Consider the following 12809-nt stretch of genomic DNA (forward strand, 5'->3'; position numbering starts at 1 on the left):
GCTGAAACAGTAACCTGGTGGACGAAAAGGAGCCGGGAACGTGAAGACGGGAGAAAAGCATGCTCAGCAGTGGGTAAGATGCCTGTGGTATATGGTACAGGACTCGGGGAGCATGAGCTCTGGAGCCCCAGGGCCTGGGGTGTAACTCCTGACCTGTCACTAACTGAGTGACATAGTCATACAGTTGTCACGGTCATCAAATGATAGAGGCTATACATTTCAACACTTTAGAAATATGAATAAAACTACAAAAGTATTTTAACTGTCAACAAATTCTAAGTAACTTTTTATAAATGGTGCTGACATGTACAAATGCAGCCCTTTCTGTGGAATGAGTTATCTTGGCTCCTCTCCATGATGGAGTTCGAGCACCGCTGCTGATGGAAGAATCACGGAATTTTTAGGGCAAGTTTGAGCCCACAGGTTGCAAACTGGTGGCCCAAAGGCAGACTTGCCCCAACTGTGTTTCATTTGTCCTATCCAGTGTGTTTTTCAATCTGCTGTTAAAATCTGGGATATTTCACGTAAAAATCTTGATTTCCAGCGAAGCAGCTGTCCACTCTTCGGATGGGGAACAGATTCTTCAGTTTGCCACAGTCCTGAATGTCCTCCCAACCCGAGGTCATTTATCCTCATTCATGTGGCCACTTTTCTTCCTCCTTGTCCATTTCTCATTTATACTGGAAAATTTTTCATCACAAGAGAGGCCCATAGTAGTCCAGTTTTCTGCCCAAAGCCGATTAATACCTAGACAGAGACCAGACCCTGACGCTGCTGATGCAGTACCCACAGCATCACAAAGCCTGTCCTTCCACAGATGTAGAGAACAAACATACGGACACCAAGGGGGGAAAGCAGGGGCGGAAGGGTGGGGAGCGGAGATGGTGGGATGAATTGGGAGACTGGGATTGACATGTATACACCAATATGTATAAGACAGATAACTAATAAGAACCTGCTGTATAAAAAATAAAATTAAATTTAAAAAAAAAAAAAAGCCTGTTCTTCACAAGGACTCAACACCCCGTGTGGATCTGCCAGGAAAGTAACTGCAGACACCACGAGAAAAACTAACATCCTCTTCCACTTCTTCTACAACCCTGGGAGCTAGAAAGACCTAAGAATCCGAACTGTTCAGGAGCTCACGGCCCAAGGATATATTGTATAATGCAGAGAATATAGCCAATATTTTGTGATAATTGCAAATGGAAAGGAACTTTTAAAAGCTATATAAAAATTAAGGCTTCCCTGGTGGCACAGTAGTTGAGAGTCTGCCTGCCGATGCAAGGGACACGGGTTCGTGCCCCGGTCTGGGAAGATCCCACATGACGCGGAGCAGCTGGGCCCGTGAGCCATGGCCGCCGAGCCTGCGCGTCCGGAGGCTGTGCTCCGTAACGGGAGAGGCCACAACAGTGAGAGGCCCGCGTACCGCAAAAAAAAAAAAAAAAACATTAAAAATTAAGGGACTTTCCTGGTGGTCCAGTGGTTAAGAATCCGCCTTCCAATGCAGGGGATGCAGGTTCAACCCCTGGTCAGGGAACTAAGATCCCCCATGCCGTGGGTCAACTAAGCCCGCGAGCTGCAACTACAGCACCCACGCGCTCTGGAGCCTGTGCGCCACAACTAGAGACAAGCCCGCGCGCCGCACTGAGGAGGCCACGCACCACAGCAGAGGATCCCACGTGCTACAACTAAGACCTGATGCAGCCAAAAATAAAATAAATAAATAAATACATACATTTTGTTTTTTAATTTAAAAAAATAAACTATTGCAAGCCACAGGGGGGAAAAAAAAGAGCTCACAGCTCAGGGCCATAGGAGAACTCTGCCTGCCAAGGACAGGGACCAAGGGCCACACCCCCTGGCATCTATCGAAAGGACTGAGACCATCACGATTACACTGGGGCCCCAGAAAGGAGACAGGGCCCCTCTTCCTGGCCTGTGCACTCAGCTTAGACCATGGTGGCCTCTGCCCACCAACTCTCCAGATTGGGCCAGAAATCCACCCTGTCCTTTCCTTCTGGCTGAGGAACAACCACAGCTCCCATTGCTTTGGGCCTCTCTTCAGTGCCAGGCAAAGTATCCATCTCTTTACTGCGTTATCTCTCATCTCAGACGATCTTATCAGGTAGGTCTTATTTTCTCCGTTTCATAGATGAAGTAAACTAAAGCTCACTGAGATGAAGTAATTGCCCCACTGCTAAACACCACTACCTACCTACCTGGACCACCCTTTCCGATTTCTCTGTGCTTTGCTCTGATATGATAGAATTCTTTAGGGATGTGGATTAGTGCTGGGGTGTCCAGAGATATAATCACCGTGGAACACCACAACTGCCTCCAAATGACCCAAATGAATTCCTGAAACCCAGCAAAGAAGGAGGGAAGTGGCCTTTCAGCGTTCACGGTGGCCAGAAGAGGACTCCTGGCGACTTGGCTGTTGTGTTGCCTCTCAACCCGTCAGCCCACCCGGAGAACCGCTGGTTGTCACTACTCATGTCCCTGCATTGTGGGCTGCCTCTGGCCAACCACCTGGAGCCTCTGCAAAGCTGTTTCCAATTCCTGAGACTCTGAATCAGCCTGTGGAGGGCAAACTCACCAATAACTACACTCCAGATCTTGAAAACAAGTTCATCCTCTTGGTTTGTGTATCTCCCAGAATCCCAATGAAAGGTGGGGCCCCTTTCACCCACCGTGGAGGGTCCTCTGATGGGGGAGGCCCACAGGGTTCCCATTTGCAACGTGAAACAAAATTTGCATGGACTCATCTTTCTTCCCACCAGGCATGGCTAGATTGCTACAAGGAATAATCCAACTTGGGAGGGAAGGGGGGAAAGCTGTGCTTTACTTTTACTGCTCAATTTTCAACCCTTTTGAAAAACTTTAGTGAGTTGGATAATGTCTCCCAAAATTGTCCACCCATAACCTCAGAATGTGACTTTATTTGGAAATAGGGATATAATTCGCAGATATAATTAAAGTAAGATGAAGTCATGCTGGTTTAGGGTGGGCCCTAAGACCAATGACTGATGTCCTCCTAAAAGGAGAGGTCACACAGACACACAGGCCATACAATGGTAGTGACAGAGATGGAGGCATCCAGCTATCAGCCGGGCAACGCCAAGGACGGCCGGGGGCCACTGGGAGCTGGAAGAGGCAAGCAAGGATTCTCCCCTTGAGCCTTCAGGGCGCACATGGAGGGCCCTGCCGACACCTTGATTTCAGACTTCTCAGGACTATGCGAGAACACATTTCTGTTGCTTTAAGCCACGCAGTTTGTTACGACAGCCCAAGAAAACTAACACAGGAATACTGATACTCCGAGCAAACTCAATTCTTTCAATACCATTATGTCGACCATCATCTTCAATCATAAGAACTCAATGACCCAGCACTAAATGACCAGTGATCTGCAGGCAGAAAAACTGGCTCCTGACCCTGGGAGGATCACTGATCTCCAGGCACTTCCACTGCCTCGTTTATAAACAGAGATAATCATACCTGCCCTCCCTACCTAAGGTTTTCACAAGGCTAAAAGAAGCCATAGATATAAAAGTGGTGTGTAATCTAACCTCTTTTTACAACTGCTGCTCATTTTTCATATATTTATAAACGCTTTGAGATCTTGGAAGTCAGAAGGTCCTGGGTTTGAATCCCAGCTCTGCCATTTACTAAACTCTAGATTTGGGGCAAGACTCTCATTTCCGTTTTCCTCATCTTAAAAATGGCAGTGAATGCACCTGTCTCACAGGAGTGACATGAGGGGTGAAGAATGTGGCCCGTGAGAAAGCTTGGTTCACTGGATACGCTGTCTGTGTCTTTCATCTCTGCATCTCCCCTGGGATGCTTCACTTTGCACACAAGGTGCCCTAAGATAAAAATGCATGGAATCAGGCAGTAGGGTACCCCTCCTCTTCCTTCTGTCGCACAGGACCTCTGGCAGGAGGAGTGAAGAGATGTATAAATGGAGCAAAGGAAAGTCAGGAGGGCCCTGGAGGTTACGGAGCCCCTGCAGAGGCTGTGCCATCCCCGCAGGCCTCTGGACTCCCGGCCTCTCGGTACCATCTCACTCCCTCCCACTCCTGTCGCCAGTCACTTCTGTCCAGTGGGGCCAGGAAAGAGGATGGGGAACTAGCTGCTTAGAACAACTCTACACTGAAGGCACAACAGCAAGGCAAAGAGGCCACCGCTGCCTTGCAGGCTGTGTAGCCCAGTTCACCAGGCAGGACCAAGGGAGGAAACACTTAACGAGAAGAAGGTATCAGACATGGAAAGAAACTCCCCAAATTGTGGAAGACACAGAAGGGTGAAGACCTCAACTTGAATAAAGAAAACCTTTACTAAAGTCAGCATTCTAGAGCCACACACAGAAACATGTGGGTAGCAGAAGGGAGTTGTCAGCTTCCTCCCCATGCAACCCGCCGTTTCTCTCTCTTTTCACAGGTTTACCAACGTATATCAGAATAATAAGCCACAAGCAAATCCGCTTTGCACTCTGCTTGGGTGCAGTATCACCAGTGCTGGGTAGAGCGTACAGGCTTCTTCTATTACTTTATTCACGGGAACCCTGAGATACCGGGGAGAATGATCTGCCCCAGCACAGACTGGCTGTTACCGGAAGTCACTAGAACGTAAGCATTTCTGACTGTACGATACAGAAAATCAAGCTTTTCAGCAAAGCGTGGATTGCATGCCCGAAGCCTGCCTATATTATCGGTTAAAGGTCCAGTTTTTTCCAACCATAGTTTCCCCCTCTCTTCCTCCCTACCCATCTCCCTTTCTTTTTCTGTATTTCTAAGAAAGGAGTTCTTCGTTAGCCAAGTCAAGGAAAACAAGAGTCCTCACAGAACAGCCAGTAAACTGGTGCTTATAAATGGAAGGCTTTCCCAGGACAGGTCAGTGGATGGCCTGGTCCTCAGGTGGCTTCTTAAAGTCCAAAGAGTCTCCCCCAAGCCAGGAAAAAGTTCTGACTTCCCTCCTCATGTGAGTTTCCTTTACTCTGTTTCTCGGAGTCAGCAATCCATTTTCCAATCCTGCCACATTCTGAATCAGCATCCCAGAATGACCCAAACCACGACCGACCAGGAGCCCTCCCAGGAAGCACAAAGGGGACACTCCATAAACTTCCCCTTGAACTTGATTCAAACTCAGACTCTCAGTTCAACTTGTGTTTAGTCAGCCAAGGTGTGAGAAGAGGTAGGGGAACGAGTCTGGAACAGGGTCCTGGGAAAGTCCCTGCCGCCATCTGGGTCGTTGCCGTGCGGGGAAGAGGCCCTGACTCCCTCCAGAAAGGAGAAAGATCATACGTACAGTGATTTTGCTGGCTTGGTTCAGAGCTTCGACCCAGTCCTTCAGATCTTTCTGGTCATTGGCTTGAAGAAAATACCTCTGCGAGAGGGCGTTGATGACTGCAAAAGGCACAGGGACGAAGAGAGAAGAACCCAGGTCAGAACACACACAACACAGAGACTCCACAAAACTAAGGCGCTTCAACTAGCAGGGCAGAGGATCCCCGCCACGCAGACAAAGATGTTTCCCACGGTGCAAAGTCACCTGCGTGAATATCTGGGAAGCAGCGGGCTCTCATTTTTAAAAGGTGTGGATTTGGGCTTCCCTGGTGGCGCAGTGGTTGAGAGTCCGCCTGCTGATGCAGGGGACACGGGTTCGTGCCCCGGTCTGGGAAGATCCCACATGCCGCGGAGCGGCTGGGCCCGTGAGCCATGGCCACTGAGCCTGCGCGTCCGGAGCCTGTGCTCCGCAATGGGAGAGACCACAGCAGTGAGAGGCCCGCAAAAAAAAAAAAGGTGTGGATTATTCCACTGGCCACAAGACAACACCAATAGCCTTAGTGTGCTGCTGTGCAGGGAGGCAGCTCATCCACCATCCATAAGACACACGCCTGGACAGCTTTTCAGAGGCGCCAAGAGATTGACAGTCGTGATGATACATATATAATTCTGGCCCCAGTGTTCCTAGTTTCCACTGGCACAGCTAACCCAGGTTAGGGGTCTTGCCTGTGGTTGAGAAATGTAACTAAGCTTGCCTGTGATCAAGTCTGTGACCTGGACCTCATTTTCAACCTGGTCTTTCCTCTGAGCACTCCATAAAGTCAACAATTTACTTCTGGGTTCTTTTTTTTTTTTTTTAAGATCCGCTGACCACAAAATCTGAGAGTCATGTTGGAGCTTGGTCATGATATTTAAAGGGAGTGGGAGAAACAGCACAAAAGACGTTTGAAGCAAACTGAAGTTGGGAAAGGGGACAGATCAAAGGACCATTTTACTTTCCAGGCATAAATAAGCCGGAACTGGAGGAGGTGAGCATTGTGGGGTAGACAGAGAATCCCTTAGTTCATTCATTTATTCATTCAGCAAATATTTAGTGAGTACCCGCTGTGTGCCAGGAACCACACTCTAAGTGCTGGGGATATGGCAAAGACAAAGCAAAGGAGCATCCCTGCCTTCATGGAGCTCACACTCAGAACCAGATAGACAACAGAAGCTAACTGTTAGCATCTGCTCGTAGCACTCAGTACAGCACTGAGAAGGCAGTAGAAGGTAATTAAATACTGATGATTCAATGACCTGCCTCCACTGAGCGGCTCTGCTTCCTGTGTCACTCCCACCGGTCACTCATTTGGCAACAAGACTCTCAACAGAACGTTCCTCCTTTTCTATTATCCCCCAACTCCTTCGAGTCTCCACGTGTCCTGAGCACACCGTTACTCTGCTCTGAGATGAAGGTTCCTGAAAACTTCAGGTAGCTACCCGGCACCCTGCCCTGCAGAGCCAGGAAAACTGAGACATCACTGGCCCCTGTGCCTCTGTCTCATATTGTTAACAATCTCTGCAGGGAGACCAAGGAAAGGAGTATCACTTGAGACCCACAGACATGGCTGGGACAGCAGTCACTCACACACACAGGGTATAAGTCACATGTGGTCATAGGACTGTCTCCACTCGAAAGAGGAAGCTGCTGCAGGAGTGTGTTCAGAAAACCCATCCTGGGCTCAGTACTTACCAAAGCAAAACGGAGTCTTGGGTTTCTGCTTTGGGGTGGCTATGCTCACCTAAATCAAATGAAAAATAAAAGAAACATGAATATGTTTCCAACAGTGTTGTATAGTTGTGGGGGGGGGTTCTCAAATTTTTTTAATTGGGAAAACTTTATACAAAAAGAAGAGTATATAAAACATATTTGAACATTTTAAGAACTAATAATTAAGTGGAAACCCTGTCCTCATCATCCAGATCAAGAAATAAGCCACTCGGGCTTCCCTGGTGGCGCAGTGGTTGAGAGTCCGCTTGCCGATGCAGAGGACACGGGTTCGTGCCCCGGTCTGGGAAGATCCCACATGCCGCGGAGCGGCTGGGCCCGTGAGCCATGGTCACTGAGCCTGCGCGTCCGGAGCCTGTGCTCCACAATGGGAGAGGCTCGCGTACCGCAAAAAAAAAAAAAAAAAAAAAAAGAAAGAAAGAAATAAGCCACTATCGGTCCTATTTCTTAGAAGCCCTATTGTGTGCCCCTGCCTGATAGAATCCCGTCCTCACCCCTCGGAGATAATCACTATCTTGATATCTGTGTTGAATCTTCATCCTTGCAAAAACTCTTATTTAAAATCCACTGAGTCCTGATAAAATTCTCTTTGGACCACAAACATGCACTGGCCCCGTTCACACGAGCAAGATCCCACTCCTCTCCCAACCACCAACCTCCTCCCTAAACAGCTCGCCGAATTAAAGGTGGAACTGTCACAAATACATAGATTCCAATCAGAGTTCGCAGGGAGGTGAGGCAGCCCGTCACTCACTGCACTGGGACAACTGATCAACCTCCCTTATCTCTACCCTGACTGTTTCACCATGAAAATAAGCACTTGCCACCTGCCCAGAGAGGGGCCGATGGAATCAGAGAGCATACCTGTATTGAAGTAGAAGGGTTTTTCTATCTCCTGCTGTGTTATCTTGCTTTTTCAAGCCTGCCTCTTATATGTATATTCCTGAGTATGTGCATGTTGTGAGCCCACCTCATTCAGGTTCAAACACACTGAACAAATAAAGGAAAGCATATTCCATCATATGGAATTAGGTGACTGCCCTTGATGGAGGCTGAACCTCCCTGAAGCAGGCATCCACCACTGTACCTGGGAATTAAAATTAATACTGCCCGGAATACTCAAGACGGGAACCAAGGTGGCAGCCTATAAAAGATCAAAGGAAGGACAGGCGGTACAGCCTGGGCTTTGGTGCCAGAGCACCAGGCCCCCAATCCCAGGCGGCCCAGTTGTCAGACCCCCATTTCCTGTTCTATCAAATAAGGTTAGGAAATCACATTCTCATAGGGCTATGGTGAGGATTAAATGTGACAGTGCAGGTGAAGCCCTTAAGCCATCCTGTCACACAGGAGCTGCTCAACCAAGGAGGGGCTATTTACACCCACTCCACATACCAATACAAGCCATGCCGGGCTTGGCACAATGGGCAAAATGCCGAGGGCCTTGTGAGCTTCTCCGGGGCCTGAAAAAATGCAACATTAATAAATATTTAATTAAATGTCTGTATAACATTATATCAACCTCACTGACAAGAATTTAAATAAATGCCTACAAGATGTCACACATTAAGTCAACTTCATTCGCATTTCAATTAAACATTCACAAGAATCGCACTACATTTGAAAATAATTAGTAGCTTCGATTTTCTTGGTTCATAAGAATCCTTGGATGTGCAAGAGGATAGCCGAGAAATTAGAGCCAATCATCAATTAAATGAGTTACAGCCAAATCATTCCAAAAGTAAAATGATTTAAATCCTTTCAAATATCTTACAGCCAGCCAATTAGAGTCAATGAGGGATGTGGGTGCATTTTGATATGTTTACCATGATGTGAGGTGGAGAACAGAGGGCCTAAGAAAGTGTTTAAATAGTCCCGAAAAACATGAAGATTTATGCAAAGGTAAGCCCCCCTATCCTGAGTACAGACACACACAATGCAAACTCCGTTACATCTTCAGCACTCCCAGGAACCGTGCGCTGGAGCCTCATGACGTTGAGTCCTGGCCCCCGTGCCATCTTGTTCTCCTGGGATTCAGACCCCAGAATTCAATCTGAACCACACTGTGTGCCTTTATCCTGTTTGCCTCTGATGCTCTGATCTGTCAGTGACTCACATGCTTCCTCCTTCAGCATCCGTGTTCCTGCAGCTCCTATGTGTCCTGCCCTTGGTTCCTGTATAACCTTGACCGTCACAGAACTGCCTCTGCCATCCCGGTCCTCAGTACCCACCTATCTCATGGCTGCCCTCCTACCTTTGGCTTTCAAATGACAGTGAAAAGCTGGGTGCTTTGAGACTTCTCTCTGGCTTATTAGGAGACTTGCTCTTTCTCCCCGACACTGACAATTTATCATCAACAAGAGAGCACCACTGTGGGCCCTTTCGCCCCGGCTGGGTGACAAACAGGCCCACTCTGACCACAACTTATTACCAGCCTATCCGGGGAGAATGTGCTTATTACCGGAACCCAAGCTTTCAAAGAGATCGCCTGGTTTTCCATTTGTTTTTGTGTGTTTATCCAGCGTTCAGTTGGGGGTACGCCAATTACACGCATGCACGTCTATAATTTGCCTCATGGTGACCACAGAAGGATTATTGGGCAAAGCAGCTCTTGCTGAATTAACAGGACTTCAGTTCCAGGTCAGCCCCGATGGGCTGTTGAGCAAGGGTAAGACCCTCAACATCTCTGATCACCTTCCCGATTGGCAAAGCCAGAGTGGAATGACTTGTCCCCTTCTTAGAGTCCCGGAATGACAAAAGAAGAAAACGAAGTCATAGCTACTGGTTGCTGTGCCCTCCAAGAGAAGGGCCAGGGTTGGGGTGGGGGGTGGGGCCTCACTTACCATGAAGAGGTATAGCCCTGGCCTCCCCCCAGCAGAATCCCCGCCGCCTGGGAGGCATCACCCCACTCCTCCCACCCCTACCGACTGCTGGTCACCAGGACAGGCCGTGCAGCCTCCTTCACAAGAAGTGAAGAAGGAACAGACGCTCTTGAAGAAGCAGTGTGGCTGACAGGCTGACGCTGGCCGCAGTTAAGTAGCTGCACAACGGTGGTTGACCGATAGGTCCTCGGTGAGAAGGCAGCGAGAGGCGGTCGGGACGTGAGGGAGGGACGGGCACGGGTCACCCGCAGGGTGACGCAAGCGAGGCCGCCCCACAGCTCGACAGACTCTCAGGAACTTGCTCTTATCAGATCGTGCACAGACCACAGGAGCAGCAAAGTCGTGGCGCGCCGGGGCACTGCTAGCCCGCCCCACCCTGTCTGCCCTCGGCCGGAAGTGGAGCTGGGGCCCCTCTGGCAGAAGCAGCAGCGGCAGGCCGCGGTCTCGGAGCTCCGGTGCAGCGCGCGGCCTCCGTGTCCAGGGAGACCCTGCCCCACGAGGTGGCATCAAGAGCAGGGGAAGCGGCAGCCACCTACCCAGAGCAGCGGGAGGGGCTCTAAGCTGGGGTCTCTGGACCAGCTTCAGGGAGTCAAGGGGCCCTGAAGCCACAGGCAAAATCAGGGTGTGTGCACACATGCATGATTTACCTGGGAAATGAGACCACGCTTTTCATCAGACTTTAGAAAGGATCCCTGACACCCCACCCCTGAAAAAGCCAGGAACACTGTTCCAGGAGGGTCTTCATTACAGTTAAGGAAGGGCCTGGCCCTGACAAAACGGAACGTGAGCTGGAGGTGGGACGGTGGCCGTGGCCTTGTGGAAGAGAAGGGCCCCCAGGCAAAGTGGGGAGGTGGGTAGCACCAGAGGCCAGCATCCATTTTTTTCTGGTTTGCCCAAGAATTGGTCCTGCCTCTGTCAACAGCCTGGATGACATCAAGTCAAGAACCTTTATCTCTGCTGGCCTCTCTGAAGGACCCCATCTTCCCAACACCAGCCTGCAAGAAGGAGCACCCCTGAACGAAGAGGCCACACAGACGCTCCGGCCAGGCTGCCACTGCCGGTTAAACGCTTTCCTCGGGGAGGGAACACCTAGGGGTTAACAAGAAGTAACCCGGAACGCTGAATTTGATACCAGCACCCGGCTAAATGTTTTTCTGGGAAAACCCCTGCTTTGGGACATTGGGTCAGGCAGCAGTTAAAGGCTCTCCTCTCTGTGAAACCTGACCCAGTGGCAGCTGTGGGTTCTGCAAAACCCACCCAGTCCTGCCTCTCCCATCCATGAAGGGTAAATGGCAGGACCATCCCTGCTAAATGACGGCAGCCTCCCAAGCTGAGAATTCTAGAAACCCTCATCTGAGCTACGTTTATACGTCACGATTCTGCAGGAGATTGTATTCACTCTTCTCCCATCAGGAAAAACAACAACGACAAAACCCTCTCAAACAGGAGAGGGTTTGGAGTTTCATTAATATTGAGGTTCTCGGGGCTTCCCTGGTGGCGCAGTGGTTGAGAATCCGCCTGCCGATGCGGGGGACACGGGTTCGTGCCCCGGTCCGGGAAGATCCCACACGCCGCGGAGCAGCTGGGCCTGTGAGCCATGGCCGCTGAGCCTGCGCGTCCGGAGCCTGTGCTCCGCAACGGGAGAGGCCACAACAGTGAGAGGCCCGCGTACCACAAAAAAAAAAAAAAAAAAAAACCCAAAACAAACAAACAAAAAAAATATTGAGGTTCTCTGCTCCCCGCTCTCTGAATCCTCTTTCTTTGAACCTCCTAACGAAGTGACCCAATGAGCTCTCAGCAAGACAGGACAGAAGAGGGGAGGGCCCAGGCCTCCGGACCGCTGGGCCGGGAGGCGGCCACATTCTAACCACAAGGCATGCAAATTGCCTGCTTCCACAGGCCCCTCCCCCTCCCCAGGTCCTTCCCTGCTCCCTGTAAGGCGCTCAGACACTGCCTGCAGCTTCTGCCTTGGCACCCGGCTGTGTCTGCCAGACTCTGGCCTGCAGCCCCTGCAGCTGCTCCCACCTCCGGCCCAGCTGAGATGGAGGGCTGCCCAAGGACTCCCGAAGCCTGTTACAAAAAGGAGCCAGGGGCCACTCAGATCAGGGCCTCATCCCCCCTGAGGATGGGAGAACGTGGACAAGGAAGCCGAGGTCCCCAAGAGACTTGACATGAGGGGTGTGTGGGGAGAGCGGGCCTTCCGGAACCTCGGTCCTGGCTGGGCGCCACCTGGCTCTCCTCACTGGACAGAGCTCCTCTTTCTAACGAGGCTCTAAATCTCCCGGCCTTTTTTTTTTTTTTTTTTTTATCACTGCTGCACCACAGTTCAGCGCTGGTGCCTGCCCCAGGGAGGGGCCGCTAAACAAAGCTGAATTCAGCGGCTACGTCTGGGCATCAGCAACCAGTCCCAGGCCCCACCCAGGTCTCAGCACGGAAGAGGGGCTGCTCTCGCCCTGTCTGTGCAAACAGGACCAGGGGATGGACTGTCGGCCTGCCCGCTAGACCCCCCAGCCCTTATCTGGCCGCTGAATGGCTTCCTGGCTCATCTGGGAACGTCCTCGGGGCGCTCGCAGCCTCCCCGCCACCGTGATCCACTCCCGGTGATGCACGTAATTCCAGCGCAGGCCTCACTCCTTGTGAGCCACGCCAGCGGAACCACGCCATTTGGGAGAATCCTTTTCGGTCACCAGGTTTTTTGTTGTTGTGTTTGTGTTCCTTTTTGTCCCGATTACAAAAACCAAGTCACGTCCCACTCTTCCCTCCACCCCCCATCCCTCCTTTGCGGGAGCTGGCAGCATCACTGACTGCTGGGTGCCAGGAGTGAGAGGCCGCAGGCCACCCTCCAAGAGCCTGCTGACCACATGCCACCCCACC

General features: G+C 50.7%; 1 protein-coding gene across 2 annotated transcripts in view; it reads right to left on the reverse strand.

Moving 5' to 3' along the window:
* PLEKHA2 (pleckstrin homology domain containing A2) overlaps positions 1-12809 on the reverse strand; it is a gene marked incomplete at both ends in the record, with an annotated part of 43137 nt that overhangs the window by 15339 nt on the left and 14989 nt on the right. Inside the window, 2 exons of one of the 2 annotated variants that reach the window (XM_079726666.1) lie at positions 5311-5408; positions 7021-7069. The exons of the other annotated variant lie outside the window; for it this stretch is intronic. Of the exons in view, the coding sequence (XP_079582792.1) occupies positions 5311-5408; positions 7021-7069 (147 nt within the window). The remainder of the gene's footprint in view (positions 1-5310; positions 5409-7020; positions 7070-12809) is intronic. 2 annotated transcript variants of the gene reach the window in all.

The sequence above is a fragment of the Hyperoodon ampullatus genome, assembly GCF_949752795.1.
Source record: "Hyperoodon ampullatus genome assembly, chromosome: 20".
NCBI classification, from domain to species: domain Eukaryota; kingdom Metazoa; phylum Chordata; class Mammalia; order Artiodactyla; family Ziphiidae; genus Hyperoodon; species Hyperoodon ampullatus.